Source organism: Panthera tigris, chromosome D2 (genome assembly GCF_018350195.1).
Source record: "Panthera tigris isolate Pti1 chromosome D2, P.tigris_Pti1_mat1.1, whole genome shotgun sequence".
In the NCBI taxonomy this organism is placed as follows: Eukaryota; Metazoa; Chordata; class Mammalia; order Carnivora; family Felidae; genus Panthera; species Panthera tigris.
In genome coordinates this window covers 70,242,672-70,267,917 of record NC_056670.1, presented here as the reverse complement: position 1 = coordinate 70,267,917, position 25,246 = coordinate 70,242,672, and the positions used below count along the sequence as shown (strand labels likewise).

The following is a 25,246-nucleotide window of genomic DNA, read 5'->3' as shown; positions in this document are numbered from 1 at the left end:
CCTTCCATCCTCTCTCCACTTCCAGGCCCCTTGTGCCCGCTCAACGCCCGACCTCAACGCCCGACCCTAACGTCCAGCGCCCAACGTCCGGTCCCCAACGACTGAAGCCCCGAAGGCCTCACGCAGTCCCTTTTCGCTCCGCCACGCGCCTGGGAACCCTGACCTGGTAGGAGGCAAAAGGGCCGCCGACCCCGCCCCGTCTCTGAAGCCCGGCCGTGGTGGCGGCCGCCGGTGCCCGAGAACCCCGCCGTCCAGGTGCGCTTCCGGCACTCACCTCATCTCCGAAGTCCGGCCCGGCGCCAGAGCGGCGCCTGCGCAGTCCGCGCGCACGTGCGCTCCGCGACGCCCCCGCGCGTCCTCCGTGCGCTGGGGCAGCAGAGCTCTGGTCTCCCGGCCACGTCATTGTGCTGCGGTGCCGCGTGCTCACGAAGTTCTGTTGCGGAGACGCCGTAGCTATTCCGGCTGCTTCTAGAAATGTGGCCCTGCGAACGCGGACGGCGAATTTTGAGCGCAAAGACGCAAACGGACTCCCTAAAGGTCCCTTGGGTCGCATTAACCACTTAAAGTCTTGCAAGGTTTTTCAAATTAATCCGCTACCTCTGCCTGGTCTTGGAAACTAAACACAGGTGGTCACTTTTTTCTTCCCCCAAGTGCACCTGGTTATGTGTTGGTGCTACTTAAATACTTAGAAAACTTTGGGGGGGGGGGCGGACTAGGGGCCTTTCAAAAAAATTGAGAAGAAACCTGGTACCCCCCTGTAGTGATCACCAAGTTTGAACATTGCCAATTCACGGTGGATCTTGTCTGCATCTGTACCCCTCACACACTCCTGTTGTTTGGAAGCAAATCCTGACTTGTATCTTTTTTTCCTTTATAATGGATTTTTTTTAAATTTGTTATTTTTGAGAGACAGCGCGCTAATGGGGGAGGAGCAGAGAGACAGGGTTGGAACTCAGGAACCATGAGATCATGACCTGTGCCGAAGTTGGTCCCTTAACCGACTGAGCCACCCAGGTGCCCCATAATGGATTTTTTTTTTTTTAGAACAGTTTTAGATTTACAGAAGAAGTTGAGAAGCTAGTAGTTTCTCACATTAACCACACCCGGTTTCCCCTTAGTAGGACACATTAGCTACAATTAAGGAACAAACATTGATACATTGTTACTAAAGTCCAGGGTTTATTTAGATTTCTTCAGTTTTTACCTACTGTCCTTTTTCTGAGCCAGAATTCCATTCAGGATACCACATTTTTACATTTCGCTGTCATATCACCTTAGGCTCTTCTAGGTTATGGCAGTTTTTCCGACTTTCCCTGTTTTGATGACCTTGATAGTTTCCAGGAGTGAGTACTTGTTAGGCATCTTGTAAGATTCCCCCACTGTCAGTTTCATGGTTCTCTCATGATAAGACTGGAGTTAATAGGTTTTTGGAAAGAAGGCTACAGAGGGAAAGTGCCATTCATATTGCATCATACCAAGTGCACATCCTTGGATGTGATTCATGACAGTTGATGCTTTCCACCTGTAGAGTGCAAGATCGCGTCCCTCAGGTCAAATTGTGATGTAATCAGGAAAGCAGCCAAGGGTACTGCAGCTAACACCAGGTATCACCAAAACCAGTATAGACTGGAAGTACTGAGGGGTAATAATCTGTAAGGCCTGGAAGAATCAGGAGCTGATAATCACTAGCACTAAAAGAAACCTGCAAAGGCCCAAGATTGATTAAACTTCTCTTAAAAGGGAGGATTTCTGCAGCAAACTGCCAGATTCTCTGGGTGTTGACCTTTCCTCATCTGACCGCCTGCTGCCGAGGGCTCTGCCTGAGTGATCTCTAAACATAATAGAGACCCTCAACTTTTTGAACATATTAAGCAGTAGGTGCCTAGAGCTGGCCCAGAACCTACCAAGTCTTCATCTTAACTGTGTGCTCACACACTGACTTTGTTTTGTTCATTAACTTCTTATCCTTATCGTATCTCGTATGTTGCATGACTTTATATCGTACATGGTGTGATGTGTAGGAAGCCAAATTAAACGCATAGAGATCTCATTGAATTTAGAATCCTGAATCTGCTTTACGGTTACATTAATCTTGCTTTATGATGGAATAAAACTGACATTGTGGAAAGACACAATTCATACATACCTTTATAACATGCTTGTGACATACCCCCCTGACTGGTGGTGTTCCTCAGGTTTCTGTACTCTAAAGTTAACTTTTGTTTTCCCTCTCTTTGCATATTGTACACTTTGGAAGGAAGTCATTATACACCATCTACACCTAAGAAAGAGGAGTTATGCTTCCCCTCTTTAAGGACTCTCAGCACAGAGACCAATGTGGGACTCAATCCCACATATTGAGGGATCATGACTCAAGCTGAAAGCGAGAATCAGGCGCTTAATCTACTGAGCCACCCAGGTGGCCCACTAATAATTTCTTAATATCATAAAATTTGTATTTAAAATTTCCAGCGTCTCACATGATTTTTAATAATTATGTTCAAATCAGGTTCCAAACAAGATCCTCTATTTGTATTCAGTACTATACTTTAAAAAGAGATTTCCTTTTTTTTAAATTTAGTTTATTTTTTCTAACTTGTTTTGAGAGAGAAATAGCAAATGAGGGAAGGGCAGAGAGAGGGAGATAGACTCCTAAGCAGGTTCCATGCTATCAACGCAGAGCCCGACACAGGGCTGGAACTCATGAACCATGAGACCATGCATGAACAGAGCCGAAGAGTTGGACGCCTAACCAACTGAGCCACCGAGGCACCCCAAAAGAGATTTCCTTTTAATGATTTTCTTGCAATTTATATATTGGAGTTATGGCAGGGGCATCTGGGTGGCTCCATCAGTTGAGCTTCTGACTTCAGCTCAAGTCATGATCTCACAGTTTGTGGGTTCAAGCCCTGTGTCTGGCTCTGTGCTAAACACTTGCTCAGAGCCTGGAGCCTGCTTTGGATTCTGTGTCTCCTTCTCTCTCTGCCCCTCCCCAGCTCACACTCTGTCTCACTCTGTCTCTCAAAAATAAATAAATGTAAAAACAAACAAACAAAAAATGAAGTAATGGGAGTTTTTCTTAGATTCAATTTTGAGCACATCTCCTCTGGTAAGAATACTTCACAGGTGGTATTGTGTTCCTCTATTGCATCACATCAGAAGACACTTCATTATCTAGTTGTGTCTCTTTGAGAAATACTAAAATTGATGTATCAGGTTCAAGTGTTGTCAGCCCCATCCATCTACTGTAAAGTTTTCCACTGGCTTTTCTTCTAATGATTTTAGACTCATTGATGATCGTTAACTAGGTCCATTATTTCATCAGGCCTAGAAAAATGGAAAAAATCTATCTTCTGCATTTATTATCCGTTATTCTGTGAAGAACTTTCCCACACTATTTGAGATTCAGTTTGTAACAGGAAAGTTAGGATGCTTGATTCTTTTATCAGTTTTCAGAATGTGATGATTCTTTGGCATCTTCCAAAGGTGGCCAAATGAGGTTTTAAAAAATCAACACACATTAATTTTGGACATAGTAGATGTATCAATCAGTTGCTGTTACCATTTTTGAATGCTTAATTGTCCTTTGACCAGCGTGCATACCTTTGAATGCCCACCCCCAGTCCCCGAGTCTTTGACACAACTCCTATTATCTTCACTTTCTTCTTTGCTTTCTGATACAACCAACATGTCTTAGACTTTATTGTACTTTTCCTGCCCCCGACTTAGAAACAGTCCTTGATATCCAAGAGGAGCCCAGGTGACTCTTGGTGGGAAATTATATTTACCAATGATGGAGAATAAGAGTGTGCATTGTGTTGATCGTTGTTTCAGGCCTTTTCAGTGGACAGACATTTAATGAAAAAAAAATACCATGAGTTCATACTGATATTACCAAATTCAAATTTAGGTTTGCATAATTTTTACTTAATTTCTTTGACTATGCATTGCATTTCCTTTCTCCAATACTCAAAATCTTGGTTTCAAGAAACGTAATTACTTTAATGCTTACTATTAATATGTATATTTCAGAAATAATGATAGGAATGTTATTATTGACAATATGAGTTGTGAAAAAGGCCTAAATTTTTATTTTCTCTTGAAATAATATATCTCACTAGGAATGTTTGGTTGACTATTTTAAAGTTGTATCATTTCTTCACCGTTAAAACACTTTTAACTGCAGTGTGTTTCAGTGCACTATTTTCATTTAAGGAAGGAGGTGCTATTTCCTGTTGAAAAGGAAAGAGGAACAGAGTTACACAATGTTGAATTTTTTAGTGATTTCCACCCCCAGCAGTTAGTATCAAAGAAGCTTAACAGAACAGGAACAAGCTTTGCTTTACAAACTCTAACATCGACAACTTGTCACAATTAACTATTTTCACTCATAAGTTGTGAATAAGGAGTCCTAAACCAAAGAACATCACTTCACTGGACAGTATAGGTTTGCAAAACCTCCACAAACTATTCACCTTACTTACCTGGACCTGTTTAAGCAACTGTATTCAATACACGTTTCCCCCCAATACACTTTTTGTTGCTAATATTTGAGCACCTCCCGCATGTCATTCCCCACGCTGCCTATAAGGACACCTGGCAGGCCGGATAGGACACTTCTTGCACTCAAGGCGGTCACAGCCTGGTGCCAGAGACGAACGCACCAACAGTTTATTATTAAACAATGGCAATGAGTGCCACCCTGTACACACGAACGCGGTGTTATGGAAACCCCCAGAATCTCTCCCACGGATGAATCGTCGTCGGGCAGGTAGGCTGCTCCTGCTGATTCCTCCTATGTCAGGTGCAAGGTTTGCGCATCAGAGCTGGGAAGTCACAATTTCGAATTCTCTTTTATTGCTTTATGCCCCTGACTAATATGAGAAGGGTCAAAAGGTGAGGTGAGCTTATATCCAATGAGCGCGTCCCACAGAAAGAAAGAGCAGGCTTGGGTCAGAAGTGGCGCGAGACACAGGACAGGACTAGCAGGATCGCTGGCTAGCCAAGTCAGTTGGGGCGTAGGTGCCCAGAGTCTGAGCGCCGGTCTCAGCGCTTCAAGTGCAGGAGGCGGTGCTGCCCTGGCCCCGCCCACTGCAGACAGGTTACACTGGCCCCGAGGTGCGTCGCGTCACACCGCCCGCGCCTCCCTGATTGGCTCCTCTAGACAGCCCCGCCCCCCCAGCTGTAGTGGGGCCGGCTTCAGCGTCGCCGCCATCTTTGTTGATGTGTCAGCTCCGCGGGGGCTTGAGGAAACCGAGAAGGAGGGAGCGCGGCGTCGGTGTTGTCCCTTTTCTCTGTCTCCTCGCACCTCATGGTCTGCCGGTCCCCACTATGGAGAAATTAGGTCCTGAGCCGGAGCTTCAGCGGCCTCGGTAGGGGTGCGGCCTGAGGCTCGGAGAAGTGGGGTGAGTGCTTGACGGGTCCCCGAAGCGGACCGGGAGTCGTGGTGGCGGCGCGGCGGGACTGCCCACCTCCCTCGCGGCTCTGCGGGGCCCGGGTCGGCCGTCCGCCTGGCCTCTCGGGGACAGTGGAGGCAGGCGAGCGCTAGGGGGACAGAGTTAGGAGTCCCTTCCTCTCCCTGCCTTCTTCCCTGGGTCCCGGGCCGACTTGGAGAGACGGCGGCCCAGAGACCGGTGGGGGTCCTGGGGCCGTGCCTCCTGAGTGGTGCCTGGAGAGCAGTCGAATTTGGGCCGATTGCCTGGTCTCCCAGGGCGAACTGCAGCTAAGCCCCACCTGCCTGACGATTTTTCATACTCAATCGCCTGTTTCTCTTTTCGTCTCCAAGTTGACTGTTTTATGTTTACTGTTGCGGCGACTTTTTACCGTCTTGTAAACACTTCCGTTACTATGATTTTAAGTAACTTAAGATTTCGGGGGATTTTGGATGTGAAAGATACTGTTCTTGGTTTTTATGTTGCCTTTCTTCCAAGGACATCCAAGGCGTTTGCTAAACCTTGGCTGGTAAGGATATTTCAGATTTGTGTTTATCAAACTTGTAACACGGGAAAGGCTCTTCTACGTGTTTCCTTAGTACCAAGCCTAGGGGACAGCGCAGGTGTAATTAATGCTTAGCTGTAGCAATTTAACAGCTGTAGCTAACATTCACATCTTGGTTTTGTTTAAAGAGACCTGGATTTGGAGTCGGAGCGTCAGGATTAGAATCTGCCCCTTTCACTTGTTAGTCTTGTTACCTGTGGGAATTAGTTTAGTAAAAATAATGGCATACGGTACCAAGGCATTTGACAGTTTTCTCCGTGTGTGTGTGTGTGTGTTTGATGTTCCCTTGATGCCTGGTGTTTTTACTTCTTTCAAAATGATAGGCTGGAAGTTTTTGTAAGAAAAGTATGCAGCAAATCGGTGCAACAGTATTTCAAGAGCTGTGCTGGTAATCATTAAAAAAAGACCAAGTGTATAGGTATGCTAATTGTGGGTGTAGCCTTACCAACGACAGGCTACACCTTCGTATTAGCCGGAGTTGATCTTGTGGGAAAAATTAAGGTTCAAGAGACATTGATAGTGAAACTGAACTATCTCCTTGTTAATAAAGTATACTATTCTCTGTACACCTGCTTTTCAACTCTTTATTCATCATTACAGAAATAGAAAAGGGTGATGATTGGCCTCGTTTTTTTTTTTTTTTTTCTTTCCTTTTTGGTCTTTTTATTTTAAATTCAGTGAAATTACTAATTCACAAATCTTACAAAGAATTAAAACTCCTTTTTACAGTGTAATAGGCCAACATGTAAATACTGAAGAATCTACCTGGAAATGCCTGGCTTGTGCCTATATTCTTGTTTTTCCCTGGAAATGCATGGATTATGTTTCTGTTGATATTATTAATTTTTAAAACCTTGTCAAATTCAGAATACCAGCATATAAACCTCGAGATTACTTTAAACAGTGGAGGTTCAGAGAATGTCATTGGTGTTTCAGAGTTTTAACCACTAACATGAAGGGAGTAGCGTAGCCCAGTAGCTACTCTTAACCTTTTAGGTCCTTCACCCATAAATGCAAGACTTGGCCTTTAGTGCTATTCGATGACAGCATTCCTGATGGCAGTTGCTTAGGACACTTTTTACAGCTACGTGCTGACATCTCAAAGTAAAGGTAACTGTACTGTATATTCAGTCTTTACGAAGAGATAATAGGTGGAAGCGGCCTTATTTAGAGATTTAGAAAAATCATCTTTCCCTTTGAAGAATGACTAATCTGCTTTAGTTTTCCAAAATCTTCTAACAGGTTCATGTTAAAGTAAGAATCCTTGGTCTCAAGTTTTGTTTTTTTTTTTTTTTCTTTCAGTAAAACTTGGATTTTTCTTTTATCCCTTATCTCTAGCTTTAAATAATAAAGCTAAATTTTGCATTTCTCAACAACATTCATTGGGCTTAGGATATTGCAATGTTACATTTAGTATTCATTTCAGGGCAGCACTAGGAGCATTGATAATTTGATTTTGAAATCATTTGTAATCTCATGATTTCAGACTTCTTTGAACTTATTTATTACCTACTGAGATTTTAAAAATCTATTTGGGCTGAGGTGCCTGCGTGGCTCAGTCGGTTAAGCATCTGCTCAGGTCACAATCTCACGGTTTGTGAATTCAAGTCTTGCCCCGAGATCTGTGCTGACAGCTCAGCGCTGGAGCTTGCTTTGGATTCTGTGTTTCCATCTCTCTCTGTCTCTCCCCCAGATTGTTGTCTCTGTCAAAAGTAAATAAATAAACATTTAAAAAAATATTTAGCCTAAAAAGTAAACAAAAGGAATAATATTGGGATGGAGGGGCAATAGATACAAAGTATCAATTAAACCTGGCAAAGGAAAATACTGATTGGATTGTGAGTATATTTGTCATTAGGGCACATGAATTGGTAATCTACTATAGGGATGATTATGTAGTTAGTACTAATGAATAATTTTTTTAGTGAACTATATCATACCATGTTAACTGAGCCCAGGCCAAAGGTGGTTTCAAAATTTAAACATTAACCAGAACGACTTAATATAAGGCAGACTTACCACTTACTTTTAACTTTATTAGTCGTCTTTTTTGAAGAAGGAACTATATAGGTCAGTCATTTTTCTTCCCCCCCACCCTTCTTTTAATTTTCAGATTTGGAAAAAATTAGCTGAAAACTTTTTACCCTTTCTGAGACTCAGTAAAGTTTAAATAGCTCTCTACAGATAGCTTCAAACTAAGATTTCTATATTAAAAACTTTCTGCTTTAAAACTTATTATTAGAGTTACATAAAATTGTATGGGTCTAAGATACTAAACTGATAATATAACATATGACTTAATAACGTGATAGATTTTTTTTTAATTTTTTTTTTAACGTTTATTTATTTTATTTTTGAGACAGAGACAAAGCATGAACGGGGGAGGGTCAGAGAGAAAGGGAGACACAGAATCTGAAACAGGCTCCAGGCTCTGAGCTGTCAGCACAGAGCCTGACGTGGGGCTCAAACTCACGGACCGCGAGATCATGACCTGAGCCGAAGTCGGACGCTTAACCGACTGAGCCACCCAGGCGCCCCGAATAACGTGATAGATTATATGGTTACTTAACCTCTTTTTCCTGGAATCTTGATGGATCATAATTTCTCTTTCTCCTGTTATCCTGTCACAGGGTTTGGTATTATTTGGGGGGACTCTTGCTGCATCTATTGCCCTGAGTCTGTCCTAATGTTTTCTTTTGTGATATAATGCACATAACCCTAAAATTTGCTCTGCCCTGAGTCTTGGGTGCAAAGCTAAGCAAACCCCACAAGGATACTGACCTTGGCTTCATACTCTTCAAGCTGTAGACTTAAGGCAACTTTAAAAATATTGTGCTATGTTTCACATAAAGGAAACTCGAAGTTTCCTTTATTAAAGTTAAATTTTTACTTACAAGTTTAACTAGAATGTGAGTACTGGGGGTGCCTGGGTGGTTCAGTTTACGTGTCTGACTTAAGCTCAGGTCATGATCTCGCAGTTCGTGAGTTCAAGCCCCGTGTCTGGCTCTGTGCTGCCAGTTCAGACCCTGGAGCCTGCCTCAGATTCTGTGTCTCCCTCTCTGTCTCTGCCCCATCCCCTGCTTGCACTCTGTCTCTCTCTCATTCAAAAATAAACATTAAAAAAAAATTAAAAGAATGTGACTACTGTACAAAATATTTCTCCTTTTTGATAGAACTTATCTAGAGTTTTTTGAAATATCTTAGTTTCTAATCTTTTTTTGTTTTTAATCTTTTAAAAGTAGAATTTGATTTGCCTTCTGTGAACTTCAGTGTCTGATATTTTCATCATGTGAAAAAAGGTTTTCATGTTTTTTACACACGTTCCTTTCTGTCCTGTTAGTTTATTCTGTGTTTAAAAACTTTATCCAGGAAAGTGTTTGTATTTTAAAGGTAACATCCATCAAAAACCAGTTACTTGGGTTACTTGAGGATTGTGATCAGATTATCTTGGACTATGGATGCATCTTTGATGTTATTTATTGCTTCTGATTTTAATTGACTTATCAGAACCTTCTTAGAACTGGTCATATAAGTTATTTTGTTCATGGTGCTTTCAATGTGTATTTAGGAAATATGTGAAAAACCTTTCAATGTACTTTGCCTTCAAAGGACAGTAAACCATTATATTTAAGAATAGGAGTGCTCTCACAGACTCAACTTGCTTGTCTTAGTGGATGTTATCTAAGAAATATACAGCTAGTATTACTTGAGACTCAAATGGTATAGTTTGTAATTTAAAACTGTGTAGTTTGTTGTAAATATTTATGCTGAACTGAGCCAGATTTTTCTGTTGAATTTAAAACACTTATGCATATCTTCTATAGCTTCTGAGGGAACACTGACAGATGTTCATATTAAAATGCTATAAACAAAAAGAGTAAAAGATTTAACACGGAGCTTTTATATATATATTGGTCCACTATACCAAAATGTAAATTCCCTAAGGGATGGATGTTTTCTTCACTGCCACGTACTCAACACAGAACAGTATGTGCACATAATGCACGCTCAGTCGGTACGTACCTGGTGAATGAATTAATAGTTTGGAAATGTATTTGTGACTTGGTACTTTTGTATGAGGCTTGTTTGATAACCTATTACCAAATATATGTGGATTGGATTCATTTGTTTTTGCGTTATATTGAGTAGGCTTAAGTTTTTTTTTATTGTTTATATTGCTAATTACTAAGAAAACAAGTACTAGTACTAAAAGTTCTTAAAGACAGTGTTTTTATTTTATTTGTAAGGCTCTTATATGGAAGTAATTTTGTAGAAATGAGAGGTTTTTTTTCATTAAAAAAATAAAACAGGGCACCTGGGTGGCTCAGTCAGTTGGGCATCTGACTTCAGCTCAGGTCGTGATCTCACAGTTCATGAGTTTGAGCCCCGCGTCAGGCTCTGTGCTGTCAGCTCAGAGCCTGGGGCCTGCTTCAGATTCTGTGTCTCCCTCTCTCTCTGGCCCTCCCTCACTTGCACTCCGTCTCTCAAAAATGAATAAGTGTTAATAAATCAATAAAACAAAGGTAGATAATGGTTGGCTTTAAGGCAAATAAAAAATGTTTCTTGACCAGTTGCCTACAGCTGATGAGCTCCAGTAAGAGCGAAACCAATTCTCACTCCTGAAACAATATTGAAGTGTGAATTGGTCCTGTAGTACTGTGTCAGAAACAGAACCAACTCTGGGCAGGGGAAGCTTCAACTGAGGAATTTTGTGACTGCTAAGGTTTAAATACAGCATTTTCCCCTAATGAGTAAGAGTTGCTAAAAAGTCAGATAACCTGTGTTATTTTGAACTCAAAAAAAGGAATAGATACTGTAATTGTAATCACTGTATCTTTATATGTGAGTGTAGATTAGATTTGTACGAGCACTTCTTAATTAAAACAATTTTGTAAACCTGTTGTCTAACTGCTCTTAGGCTATTGGATCCTCAGTAATTTCAATGACAATTCCCCTATCCCCAAAGAAAAAACTTGGACGGCAACCACACTGGCCTACATCTGTGTTGCCAACTGGAGGCCCGCAAGAGGACTCAGCTGACTGGTCCCTCTCCCCCCCAGTTATCTGGTTCATTGTGGACATAATCAAGCTCATTGTACATAATCTTGTACAGTTACTTAATCTTTGGTTGATGGCTTTATTACATATATACACATAGATTTTTCTCAACACCTCTCCTTTTGTTGTGCAAGTAGTATTCATTTGAGCATCCGAAAACTAAGTTTGCAAACTAAGTGGTTACCAGATGTCAATTTATGTGAAAGGTCAGGGGCATATAGTGAGCAACAATATAGAAAGTACTTGTCTTTTGAGGTTAAACTAAGCTTCCTTTAATTTATGGAAGGGTAATATGTAAAACAGTCTAAGCTGAGGTAATCATAAAAACAGACTTATTTTTTTTCACTTAGATAAATATTGAGAGTGAGACAATATTCTGCGCTGTTCGTATAATATTACAAGTCTCAGATCATTGTATAAACTCAGTGGGTCCCACCCTCATTGAGAACTGAACAACATTTAACATTTGCAAGAATAAATGTAAATATAGTAAAGAGTGTATGTTAGATTATTCGTTATTACCCTTATTATATTGCTTGGGATTTAAGAAGTTTGATTCACTTCAGAGTGAGGTTCCTCCTTGAAAGTACAAAGCTCATTTAAAAAGCTAAAGACTGTCCAGAAATGTCATTAGGAAGGCAGGGACTGTGTGCTTGGTGAGTATATACAAATGCAGTACGTTTGCATTTACACGAGAGATTATTTCTGTCCTTACAATGAGAGAAAATTTGGAGGAAGATGTGGATTTAGAATTGGTCCTTTAAATGTAGTTAGACTCCGAATAGACTCGTGGCAAAGCCATGGAAATGTTAATGTGTAGGTTGAAGGAATCTTGAGTAGTCTGGTCAGGGTGGTAGATTACAGTGAGGTCCTAGGATTTTAGGAATGTGTTGAGAGATAAGATTGGACAAGTAGTGTGACTGGTTTACTGTGGAGGAATCACATTCTGAGGTATAAACATGGTTTTAGTTTTTATTCTCAGGTCCGTAATCATCCTCTGTAAAACACCCCCATCCTTTTTACTTCCCTCTGAAGTACAGTCCCTTGTATGGGTTTGATGTTGTATCTTTCTGCCACTTTTCATTATCAGAGAAAACTTATTCCAGAAATTAAGGTAGGTTTCAATTACTTAAGAAACAAAACAAGCCACAAAAAACATTACAGACTCCTTATTCTACCTGAAGAAAGGATAAAGGTGTTAAGTTTCCAGCTGCTTGAATTAAAGAAGAGGTAATTTGACTCTAAAATATGTTCCCTCTTTTTTTTCTCTAGCTAGCCCTCTTGTAGTTGGCCGAAGACCAGCCAGTGGAGGCAGAATTCTTATTATAGGAACCTCCAAAGAGGAAAGAGATATCCCTGGTCTTAATCTGGTTCATCTGGTTGCATTTGGTGGTCGTCTCTGTGGAGGTTATGATATGTGTGGATCTTCTAGGGTCAGTGTTGTAGCTCCCTGGTCCCTTCTGCCATCGAGGGCCGGCTCCCTTCACAGGGCAGCTCCTGTTCCCTTTTGGCAGAGCTATTGTAGTACATGCTTCAACCCCTTTTCTGGATTGGGTGATACTTGACCTAGTGCGGTCTCAAGTCACTTGCACTTTTTATTAAGCTCTTTATTTTTTTACTTGGAGTTGCAGGGAAGACAATAGGAATGGAGTAAGACTGAGAAATCAACATTTCAAGTGTTAAGGTATGAAGTGATTACACCTGAATTGGGTTGCAGGTAGGGGCCAGTGGCAGCAGAAAGGAAGGTATAATTGGAGGAGACATGAAGTTGGTAAAAGAATATGAGAGCAAAGGAAGGGAAGGAGTCATGACTAAGAAAAATGATACCATTGACAAATCGAAAGGATTAGCTGGGAGTGCTCAATTATAGGAGCTACAATTTTGATTGGAGATTTTTAAACCGTTTTCAGTTTGAGGCTGTGGTGGAATATCCATTTGAAATGCCTACATTCAGATGGAGATTTTAATACCGGTACAGAGATAGAGTGAAGGCAAACAGGAATTCATTATCTGTAACTCAAGAATACTGGACTGAAAGTAACTAATGTGGATATATCTGCTAGGAGTTGTTGGTTCAAATTTTCAAAGTGGATGAATTCTAGGAGGGGAAAAAAGGGTGAAGACTGAACCCAGGAGAATATGAAAGCTGGATAAAAGGATACTCAGTATTTGCTTAGTGCTTTTCTCTTGACAAAGCATGGCACACGTTCTCTAATGATAAAACTTCTTACTTGCTCTGTGCTGGAGAGTCACAATGCCTTTGTGTTACTTAACTCATTTAAGTAGATTCTTTATCTGTTACCTGTTATTTTGGTCAGCTCTGAGTTCACCTTCAGTTGCTATAACATTGACTGGTTATGATGATTAAAACCACTTCATTAGTTTTTAGATTGATTTCTAAATTAATACTTCAAATTCAGCAGCAACACATTCACAAGTTATATCTCACAGTGACTTACTTTAGGGAGGACTATACAGGTGGTTAATGCCCCTGTGTGAGAATTATTTTGTCTTAGGTTTTAGAATACAGCATGCTTATGAGGCCTTTATAACTTACTGCATTAATTTGTATTGTGTAAACCAAGCCTTTAATACAAGTGTGGGCTTTGTCTTCGTTATAATATATATGCAGCAAGAAAATGATAATTTCTATTTGGTGCTTTGGAAATATGTTATACAGATAGGTAATGTGTAGGATTAAGGCCAGTGTCTGTGATAGTTGATGCCTCAAAGGGCAGTCTAAACTAAAAAAACAGGGTACTTAACAAACTGGTCCTCTTTTCTTAGAATTATTCTTCCCCATTTTCTACACTCCTAGAAGAATGTTCCTCAAATACAGTACTAGTTTTATTAGATCACTTCTGTACTTTAATGCAATACTCGAGAATCTACTGTGTGCTAGAAACTATAGTATAATCAAGTATACAAGTCCATCATGATTTATGGTGTCATAAAATTTATTCCTGCATATCATTCCCAGGTTCCACCTGACAGTCTCTTATCATTTTTCAGAATCCCTGACCAATGCTTCCATCACAGACCAACATGAATATATATCTTTCTGTTATTCAAAAATTTTATATTTTTGTTTTCCATAAATACACCTTCCATCTGGAATTCTTTCTTTCCTAGTTTGTGTCAAAACTATGATCTGTCCCCTTTTTTATCCAACCTTATATGACACTGGTAGCTCATCTACTCTATACATGCTTTGTTGATGTGTGACGAAAAGAAGTTGATGGTTCTTTTTCATCAAGATTGCTGAAATATTTTATATTTATCTGTCGTAGGATAATTTTTGAAGTTGACTAATTTTCAGAAAATAGCTAAAATATTAACCCTCATAAACAGCATAAAAATGTATTCTAGTTGTTGAATTCTTTTTTTTTTATGACCCAGGCAGTGCATATGGGCTCCATTTGAGTTGCATTGAGCATTGTTTATTCTTGATGAGAATGTTTGAAAATCACCATGGTACTTCCTGGATTTTTGCCTGGATGAAAAACAAATTCCCACCAGGGATCTTTAACATCCAGCTTTAGGAGCCTGGGCTATAGATAGAGTTTTCCTTGTCAGTAAATTGTTATCATCGTTAGTGTGAGTTGTTTTATAATTTTTCTCTTCTAGTGAAATATTCCTTCAATATTTTCTGATAGATTCTTGAGAGTGTCTTTTGCCTCTCATGGAACTGAAGGAATTCTAAACAATTCAGTTGAATTCTAACAATTTAAACTTGTATATTTTATACCCAACAGCTCATAGAGGTGATTAAGGAATGCAAACTGCACCTGAAGTGAAGTTGTGTGACTGAATTAAAGGAGGAAAGGAGAGTAAGATTTGTAGCACCCTCCTGGTTGTGGCACACTTGGATTGCCTATCTTACTTGTTGTGGGTTTTTTTCCCCCTTTCAAAGAGTTATTACTGGTAAATTTGTGGCCTTAATTATTTCATATCATGGAGTATATGCAAATACATATGAGGTCATGGTTTACAAAACTTTTTAAATTGTTTACAATTTTGATGTTTTCACTTTTTTAGATGTAAAACGAAGACCAGGAACAGATTTGAAGCAGTGCAGAGTGAAGTGGTGCCAGTCAGCATGTCAGAGGCAGAGCACATAGCCTCCATTTCCTCTGATAAAAATATCGGGAAAACATTTGAATTAAAGGAAGACTCCTGCAACTTGTTGTCTGGTGATGACAGCAGCAGCTTAGAAAATGAGTCTACGCTGCCATCATTAAACTTTGATAAAACTTTATGTCAGCCTAATGAACACAATCAGATTGAAGCCCAGGAAAACTATATTCAGGATCATGGTGGAGGTGAGGATTCTTGTGCTAAAACAGACATATGCCCAGAAAATTCTGAACAACTAGCTAATTTTCCTGGTGGAGGTTTTACAGAGCAAGCTTCGAAAACAAATGAAACTGAGCAGACAGTGACACAGATATTGGCGGAATTGAGGTCATCTACATTTACAGAAGCAGCAAATCAAAAGACTTATTCAGAAAGTCCTTACGATACAGACTGCACCAAGAAACTTATTTCAAAAATAAAGAATGTTTCGGCGTCAGAGGATTTGTTGGAAGAAATAGAATCTGAGCTTTTATCTACAGAGTTTGCAGAAGAACACCGAGTTCCAAATGGAATGAATAAGGGAGAACATGCATTAGTTATGTTTGAAAAATGTGTGCAGGAGAAGTATTTACAACAGGAGCACACCATAAAGAAGTAAGGTTTTAACATTTTCGTGCCCCCCCCCCCCCCCAACGGTTAGGATTAAAGATTGAATTCTTTAAAGGAAAGTATCATCTTGGAATTCCATAATAGTCATGCACGTTGCAGTTCATCAACAAATATGTGCTGAATAATTGAGCAAACGTCAAGTTTGTCTAGTTACTTAATATATGCCTAAAGGAATAAATATTAATGTGAATTCATTAAAGATCTAGAAATATTTATAAAGACAAGTTTTTCAGTTTTGAAAGAATGTAGAGCATAATATTGTTAAAACTATGAGAAATTCAAAAGGAAACAAGAAGTCATGCAATTAAAAAAGATTTTCTTAAAATTCCCATCGTAAATCCATTGGTTTTAAAAATTAAAATTTAGAGAATTGGTTAGTTATCAGTAATTAAGAACATAGTTATTTTTAGACTTCTCTTGGATTGATAGAGTTAATTTCTATTTTAATGATGGTTTAATTTTATTTCATCTTAATATTGTCCTGTATTTTTATTCTAGATTTTTTTATTTAAGTGATGCAAATGTTTAGACAGTCTTTTATAACCTTTAAGAAAGGAAACCTTCTTAACCTTCACTAAAATACAGACCGATTCTCTTTTTTTAAAATGATACTTAAAAAAAATTTGGAATGGGAGATACATATGTAAAGAAAGGAGTGGAAGCAGTCTATATGCTAGAGGAGGGTGACAGAAAAAAATATAATCCAAATATTGCTAGATAGGTAACTGGCTTTTAATGATCTCTTGCTTCCAGTGTTTACTCTTCTAGATTTTTTTTTTTTTTTTAAAGTTTATTTATGTTGAGGGAAAGAGAGGGAGGAGGAGCAGAGAGAAAGGGAGAGTGAGAATCCCAAGCAGGCTCTGCCCTGGGGCTTGATCCCACACTCATGAGATCATGACCTGAGCCACCCACCCAGATGCCCCTCTTCTAGATTTTCTTCCTCAGTGGATCAGTCTTCCCCAAACCAGCTTACCCTTCATTGGTTTATCCAGTGAACTCGAATCTCTGAACCATCCAAAGCCTTTCTTTTTTTCTATTTTCAATTTTTATTTTAGATTGTGACAAAATACACATAAGATTTCCCATCTTAAATATTTGTTTTAAATGTTTATTTTGAGAGACAAAGGGAGTGTGCACGAGTGGGGGAGGAGCAGAGAAAAAGAGGGAGAGAAAGAATCGCAGGCAGGCTCTGCACTGTCAACACAGAACCCAACGCGGGGGCTCCATCTCCTAAACCATGAGATCATGACCTGAGCTGAAATCAAGAGTCAGATGCTCAACTGACTGAGCCACCCAGGCATCCCCATCTTAACTATTTTTAAGCATACAGTTCAGTAGTGTTAGGTTTATTGTTGTACAACCAGTCTCCATAGCTTTTTCATCTTTCAAATGTGAAACCCATACCCAAATGTGAAAAGCATACCCATTCAACAACTCCCTATTCTCCTGCCCTCAGCCCCTGACAACCACTGTTCTTTCTGTTTCTAAAATTTATCCGTGATACTTTATATAAAGTGAAATCATAGTATTTGTCTGTTTGCAGTTGGCTTATTTCACTTAGCGGGTGTCCTCAAGGGTCATCCGTATTGTAGCATCTGTCAGAAATGCCTTCCTTTTTATGGGTGAATATTTTATGTATATACCATATTTTGCTTATCCATTCGTCTGTCAGTGGACATTTGGGTTGCTTCCACATTTTGGCTATTGTGAATAATAGTACCGTGAACATGAGTGTACAAATTCTTCTTGAGACTCAAGTCTTCTCTTAAAAAAAAAAAATTTTTTTTTTTTTTAACGTTTATTCATTTTCTGAGAGACAGAGAGGGACAGAGTGGGAGCAGGGGAGGGGCAAAGAGAGAGGGAGACACAGAATTTGAAGCAGGCTCCAGGCTCTGAGCTGTCAGCCCAGAGCCTGATGTGGGGCTCGAGCTCACGAACTGCAAGATCATGACCTGAGCTGAAGTTGGACACTTAACCAACTGAGCCACCCAGGTACCCCGAAACTCAAGTTTCTTCTTAATACTACCCTAAAACTGGGGCGCCTGGGTGGCCCAGCTAAGTGTTCAACTCTTGATTTCGGCTCAGGTCATGATGTCATGGTTCGAGAGATTAAGCCCTGTGTCAGGCTCTGTGCTGACAGCACGGAGCCTGCTTGGGATTCTCTTTCTCTCTCTCTCTCTGGCCCTTTCGTACTGTTTCTCTCTCTCAAAATAAATAAACTTAAAAATACTACCCTTGGGGTGCCTGGGTATGGCTGCTTCTCATATCCTTACTGGACTTGCTGCTGTTATGAATAAACTATATGCTTTTGTGCTTAGACCTTCAGTGCTTTTACCATTGTTAATTTTTAGGGTAACTTCCTTATTTTCCTTTTGTACTGTTCTTTCAGACCCTTTTTATTTTTTTAATTTTATTTTTTATTTTAAAAAATTTACATCCAGATTAGTTAGCATATCATGCAACAATGATTGCAGGAGTAGATTCCTTAGAACCCCTTACCCATTTAGCCCATCCCCCCTCCCACAACCCCTCCGGTAACCCTCAGTTTGTTCTCCATATTTATGAGTCTCTTCTGTTTTGTCCCCCTCCCTGTTTTTATATTATTTTTGTTTCCCTTCCCTTATGTTCATCTGTTTTGTCTCTTAAAGTCCTCATATGAGTGAAGTCATACGATTTTTGTCTTTCTCTGATTTCACTTAGCATTATACCCTCCACTTCCATCCACATAGTTGCAAATGGCAAGATTTCACTCTTTTTGATTGCCAAGTAATACTCCATTGTATATACATACCACATCTTCTTTATCCATTCATCCATCGATGGACATTTGGGCTCTTTCCATACTTTGGCTGTTGATAGTGCTGTTATAAACATGGGGGTGCATGTGTCCCTTCGAAACAGCACACCTGTATCCCTTGGATAAATGCCTAGTAGTGCAATTTCAGATCCTTTTTTTGAGATTGTCTCTGATGTGTCTTCCCACTTTGCTCAGATCTGGACTCTTCACTTTAATGCTCCTCTTGTAAATTGTGAGATGTTGTACATTAAATAATAATAACAGCAAATAATTACATGCTGTTGATTATATGCCTGGCACTTACATATATTAACTCATGGAATCACAGTTCTCTGTCGTATGAACTATTATTCCCATTTTTCAGATGAGGTACCCGAAGCACAGAGAGATTAAGTCAAGGTCACATGCTAGTAGATGCCAGAGTTAAAATCTGAGCCTAGTTACTTTGGCTTCAGAAGATTTTTTTAATGTGGTTATCTGAACTGAACTAGTTGTATTAAATTTATCTAAAAATATTAGGAATACAGTAGAAAATTCTTTTTGCCCCATCCTGTCTGAATAGTGGCCGCGTGGTAGACTGGGCTAAGCACAGTTGTGGTCAGAGGCCTGCTGTTGGAGAGTCCCCCTTCCACCTGCAAACTCTGTTTTGTGGTTCATATCAACCAAACATTTTTCATGTCTGTGAGGGGGATGACATCTAATGGAATTGTTTGTACACGTTAAGACATTTAAAAATACTAGATATTATTTTTAACTAAGTTCATCTTTTGTTATACACATAATATTTTATTATTTTATTTTATTTTATTTAACATTTATTTAGTTTTGAGCGAGGGACAGAGCGTGAGTGGGGTCGGGGCAGAGAGAGAGAGGGAGACACAGAATTTGAAGCAGGCTCTGGGCTCTGAGCTGTCCACACAGAGCCCGATGCGGGTCTTGAACTCATGAACCACGAGATCATGACCTGAGCCGAAGTCGGACGCTTAACCAACTGAGCCACCCAGGCACCCCTCACATGATATTTTAAATTCCAAAGAAAATGCTTTGTAACTCGGCTTAGCTCTAGAACAACTATTTTTTTTTTCTTTCGCCTTCATTTAATATTCTATAAAGAAAATTACTTTTCAGTTCCTTTGGTTTAAATTTTCCTGAATCAATCTATTTCCAAAAGTCTTTGTTTACACATCCTTGTCTCTATTTTCTAACATCAGTATATTGTCCAAGGTCCCAACCAGAATTCTTAGGAACAGTTGTGCATCGGATGTGACAATTGGAGGGTTTGCTGCTCTTCACTTCTGCCTCGGTAAATTGTTTACTTGTGAACTATAGCCAGGATTCTTGTGTTGCAGGTAGTTTTCTGCAACAACTTGAATGTGTACCTAAACAAATAAATAATCTAAGTTAAACCACTGTGCTAAAAAGGCTTGGATAAACTTGCATGCTACATTCTTTTCCTTCCCAAACATTTGTGTGACTTGCTTCCTCACTGTATACCTGTGCTCTTCAGAGAGGCCTACCCTGCCTTATCTAAAATCGCTGCTCGAGTTGCTCTCTGCCCTCATGCCCTCCTTTACTTTTCTTAAGAGGACGGGATCACTTCCTGACATTTTATTATATGTTGTTTATTTTCATTTTCTCCCTTCGAATGTAAACACCATGAGGGTGGAGATAGTTTGCTGACATACTTCTAGCACATAGAACGGTGTAGGGGGGGCTCCTGGGTGGCTCAGTTAAGTGTCTGACTCTTGGTTTCAGCTCAGGTCACAATCTCACGGTTTGTGCATTCAACCCCCGTATAGGGCTCTGTGCTGACAATGTGGATCCTGCTTGGGATTCTCTCTCCCTCCCCCCCCCCCCCCGGCCCCCCTTGCTTGCTCTCTCAAAGTAAATAAATAAACTTAAAAAAAAAAAATAGTATAGGTACATAGTAGGTACCCAGTAAGCATTTGTTGAGTAAATGAGCAAACTTCAAAGTAGGAGAAAGGCTTGGGCTGTGGAATTAGACCTGTAGCCAAATTTCAGTTCAACCACATACTAGTTATATGACCTGGAACAAGTGCTAGGCTTCAGGTTTTTATTTTTTTGTTTTTTTCCATAAGACATAATAATTTCACAGATTTAATAATTTCATAATCCTGAACATTAAATGAAATAATGCACTTAAAAATTAACTTAGTAATTGAGTAGTCAATGTTAAGTAATAGCTGTTGCTATTCTAGGGGCACCTCAGTGGCTCAGTTAAACGTATGACTCCTGATTTCCGCTCGAGTCATGATCTCATGATTTGTGAGTTCGAACCCCTCATGGGGGCTTGAGATTCTCTCCTTCTCTCTGCCCCTCCCCTGCTCATGGTCTCTCTCTTAAATAAAACTTTAAAAAAAACTTTGAGGGTGGGAGGGAGGGGAGGGTGGGTGATGGGTATCGAGGAGGGCACCTTTTGGGATGAGCACTGGGTGTTGTATGGAAACCAATTTGACAATAAACTTCATATATTGAAAAAAAATAAAAAATAAAAAAAACTTTGAAAAAATCTAAAATATTAGCTCTTAACTTCCTTAGAGGTCTTATTTTATAGTTCTGAGTTTGCAAGGTTTTGTTTATATTTTTCTAGGGGACTCAATGAAATTTCTGCTTCAACTTTTGTATTTTGTTTTACATATTTTTTATTTTATTTTTAAAATTTTTTTATTAAAAAAATTATTTTAATGTTTATTTATTTTTGAAGGAGAGAGAGACAGAGTGTGAGTGAGGGAGGGGCAGAGAGGGAGAGGGAGACATGGAATCTGAGGCAGGTTCCAGGCTCTGAGCTGTCAGCACAGAGCCCGACGCGGGGCTGGAACTCACTGCCAGATCATGACCTGAGCCAAAGTCGGACGCTTAACCGACTGAGCCACCCAGGCGCCCCTATTTTATATATTTTTAATTTTATTTCAACTTCTTCTGTAACTATTATTAGAATATCACTGAAATATTCTTAAAATAAAAAGCAAGATTTTTCACCCTCAGCATTGTGGACATCTGGGGACAAATCATTCTCTGTTGGTGGTGGGGCTGTACTGCATTATAAAATGTTTAGCAGCATCCTTGATCTCCACCCGAAATAATCCAGTAGCAACCCCCCACCCCTGATGGGGTGACCAAAAATGTCTCCAGGCAAATGTCTGGAAGGGCTTTGCCCTCGATTATGAACCACTGATCTGGAGGAGTTCAAATACTGAAGGGATGAAGTGCATATTTGAGATACCCAAAGAAGTAAACTTAAAAGAATTTGGTTTTCTTTATAGGACTATATTTTCACTTGATTTGAAATATACAAATTTCTAGCAAGAAGGTAATAGCCTGACCTCTAGAGAATTTTTTTTTTTAAGTATAATGTATCATTATGAAAGGATTACTTAGGAATGTTGATGTGTTTATCATAAGTACCTGTAATCTGCAGATAGATTCTATTTCACATCTCCAGTTTTAATTATGCTTTACTTATACCACCCTTTTTATATTTAGGTTAATTAAAGAAAATAAGAAGCATCAGGAGCTCATCTTAGACATTTGTTCAGAAAAAGACAATTTAAGAGAAGAATTAAAAAAAAGAACAGAAACAGAGAAGCAGCATATGAACACAATTAAACAGGTAAAAAGACAAAAATCTTTAAAGACTATACTTCAATTTATAAAGTAAATACATTCCTGAAAATTTGCGTATAAATTGAAGTTCTTTAAGCTAAATTGTATTTTAAATGCAGAGTATTGATTGGTATATAAAGCATTCTTTTTTATGAAGTGGAAATTATAGCCTGATTTTTTTTCCCTTATGTAAATTTAAATTCTTACGAGACATGTGAGTGTATTCTATATATAATAGAGATCAGAGGAAAAAAGGATTCAATTTGGTAGTAAGAAAGACTATTACCAATTAAGGGTGGAAGTAATATATACCTTAATGTTAGTATGTGGCATTAGAATATTTTTAAGCTTATAGTTTAAGATGATTCCATTCTCAGTATTATTGTGAACTATACTGTGAAGATTGGCTCTCCTGCTTCAGATTTTATCTGGCTAGCTGGCTTCTCCAGTTTGTCTTTCCTCTTTTTCTTTCCTTTAAAAATTTTTTTTAATGATCTCTGATGCATGGATTAGCAAATTGAATATTCAGACTAGTAGCAAAGCTGAGCTGCTCTTTATCTTTCTGAGCTGCTTTTTTCTTTTTTCCCCCCCTGTGGACAGGATTAGAAGCATTTTAGCCTTAAAAGTCTTCCCTTTTGTCTCATCCGTCACCAAAAACTATATAATGAAAATAATAGTAAACAATTCATAATAATAAAAAATTAAACCAAGCTTCATTTGCTTATGTTTTGGTATACTTAGTGCATTATTACAAAGTGATTGTATTTGTACATTTTACTTATTTAATCATTATTTTTATATGCTTTAGAGCTACACCACATGTAAACCAAACTTAGAATTTTAAAGTACGAGGGAGTCTTAATAAAGGGCTGAAGCCACATGTTGGTAGGCAGGTCACTGCTTATGACCAGAAACTTCAGATTGAATAGATGGGAGAGAACCAGAGTTGTTCATTTCATGAACTTGTTATTAGCCACATATAGCCACTGAGCACTTGAAAGATAGCTAGTCCAAATTAAGAAATGCTATAAGGTAAAACAGACACTTAATTTTGAAGACTCAGTATAAAAAAGAAGTAAAATCTCTCAACTTTCCATGTTGATTATGTGTCAAAGTGATAATACTTTGGATACATTAAGTTTAATATTTCAGTTTTTGCTTTTTAAAATGTGTCTACTAGAAAATATAAATTATACTATGGCTTGTATTCTATTGGACAGTGTCACTCTAGGTAATTTTGTCATAAGGAAAATTAGTGCACGTGTTCCATAAGCTAACATTTAGGGATTTTTTTCAACAGCTTTATTGAGATATAGTTTACATACCATACAATTCACCCACTTCAGATGTACAGTTTAATGGTTTTTAGTTGTACCTCTTTTACCACTACAGTAAACTATTTTATCACCTCCCAAAGAAACCCCATACCCATTAGTAGTCACTCTTTATTTCCCTCTGAACCCCTTCCTTCCCCGAGCCCTAGGGAACAACAACCTACTTTCTATGTGTTTATCTCTTCTGCGAGTTTCATATATATGGAGGGATGTAACATGTGGCTTTTGTGTCTGACTTCTTTCAGCATGTTTTCAAGGTTTCATCCAAGTTGTAGCATGTATCAGTTCTTCATTTCTCTTAATGGCTGAATAATATTCCATTGCATAGATATATAGCATTTTGTTTGTCCTTTTATCAGCTGATGGATATTTGAGTTGTTTCTACTATTTGGATGTTAAGATAATGCTGCTATGAACATTCATGTACAAGTTTTTATGTGATCAGTTATATGCTTTCATTTCCCTTGGCTGTATACTTGGGAGTGGAATTGTTGGGTCATATGATAATTCTATATTTAAGTTTTTGAGGAGCTGCCAGACTGTTTTCCAATGTGGCTGCACTATTTTGCATTCCTACCTGCAGTGTATGAGAGTTCACTTTCTCCACATTCTTGCCAATGCTTGTTGTTACTGGACTTTTTGTTTTGTTTTTGTTTATTTAATGTTGGTTTATTTTGAGAGAGAGAGAAAGAGCATGAGCCAGGGAAGGGGCAGAGAGAGAATCCCAAGCAGGCTCCTGCTGTCAGCACAGAACCCAACACTTGGCTGGATTTCATGACCATGAGATCATGACCTAAGACAAAATCAAAAGTCTGACCCTTAACTGATTGAGCCACCCAGGCACCCCTGGACTTCTTAATTATAGCCATCCTAATAGGTGTGAAGCAGTATCTCATTGTGGTTTTGATTTGCATTTCCTTAATGACCAAGGAAGTTGAACATCTTGTATATTTCTGGAGAAATACCTATTTAAATTCTCTGCCCATTAAGAAAGATTTTTTTTAGTTGTCGAGTTGTAATAGTTCTTTTATATTCTGAATAATAAACCTATATCAGATATATGGCTTATAAATATTTTCTCCCATTCTTTGAATTGTGTTTTCGCTTTTTTTTTTTCTTTTAAGATCTTAATTTTTTTAAGTAATCTCTACACCCAGTGTGGGACCCAAACTCACAATCCTGAGATTGAGAGTCATATGCTCCTCTGACTGAACCAGCCAGGTGCCCCTTTTTTTCACTTTTCTTGATAGTATACTTGAAACACAAAAGCTTGCAAATTTGATGATGTCCAATTTATCTTTTTTTGTGTATGCGTGTGCATTTGGTGTCATATGCAAGATTCCATTGCCAAATCCAAGATCGTGAAGATTTACCCCTATGTTTTCCTTTAAGGGTTTTATAATTTGGCTTTTATATTTAAGTTTTAATTCATTTTGGGGCACCTGGGTGGCTCAGTCGATTAAGTGTCCGACTTCAGCTCAAGTTATGATCTCGCGGTTCGTGGGTTGAAGCCCCGCATTGGGCTCCGTGCTGAACACTTGCTCAGAGCCTGGAGCCTGCTTCAGATTCTGTGTCTCCTTCTCTCTCTGCCCCTCCCCAGCTTGCACTCTCACTCTCTCAAAAATAAATAAATGTAAAAAAAAAAAATTAATAAAGGTTTTCAGTTTGAGTTAGTTTTTGTGCATAGTAT

The 25,246-nt window shown here is 39.0% G+C and overlaps 2 protein-coding genes and 1 long non-coding RNA gene across 5 annotated transcripts in view; 1 reads left to right on the top strand and 2 right to left on the bottom strand.

The window, feature by feature from the left end:
• TDRD1 (tudor domain containing 1) overlaps nucleotides 1-418 on the bottom strand; it is a 49,787-nt gene extending 49,369 nt beyond the window's left edge. For both annotated transcript variants that reach the window (XM_042960732.1, XM_042960733.1), the window contains exon 1: nucleotides 275-418. In XM_042960732.1, coding sequence (XP_042816666.1) covers nucleotides 275-403 — 129 coding nt within the window. In that variant the 5' untranslated portion in view covers nucleotides 404-418. The remainder of the gene's footprint in view (nucleotides 1-274) is intronic.
• Nucleotides 419-4,075: 3,657 nt separating this feature from the next.
• Nucleotides 4,076-5,057, bottom strand: LOC122231914. The gene is made up of 2 exons (XR_006209208.1): nucleotides 4,485-5,057; nucleotides 4,076-4,232 (listed from the first exon to the last, which is right to left on the bottom strand). It is a non-coding gene; the product is annotated as an uncharacterized LOC122231914 (long non-coding RNA).
• A 142-nt stretch (nucleotides 5,058-5,199) lies between these two features.
• Nucleotides 5,200-25,246, top strand: part of CCDC186 (coiled-coil domain containing 186) — a 51,798-nt gene continuing 31,751 nt past the window's right edge. Inside the window, exons 1-3 of one of the 2 annotated variants that reach the window (XM_007084830.3) lie at nucleotides 5,200-5,405; nucleotides 15,094-15,786; nucleotides 22,103-22,229. In XM_007084830.3, coding sequence (XP_007084892.1) covers nucleotides 15,155-15,786; nucleotides 22,103-22,229 — 759 coding nt within the window. In that variant the 5' untranslated portion in view covers nucleotides 5,200-5,405; nucleotides 15,094-15,154. Of the gene's footprint in view, nucleotides 5,406-12,517; nucleotides 12,740-15,093; nucleotides 15,787-22,102; nucleotides 22,230-25,246 lie in introns of those variants that run through there. The other variant, XM_042959776.1, reaches the window with a different exon arrangement.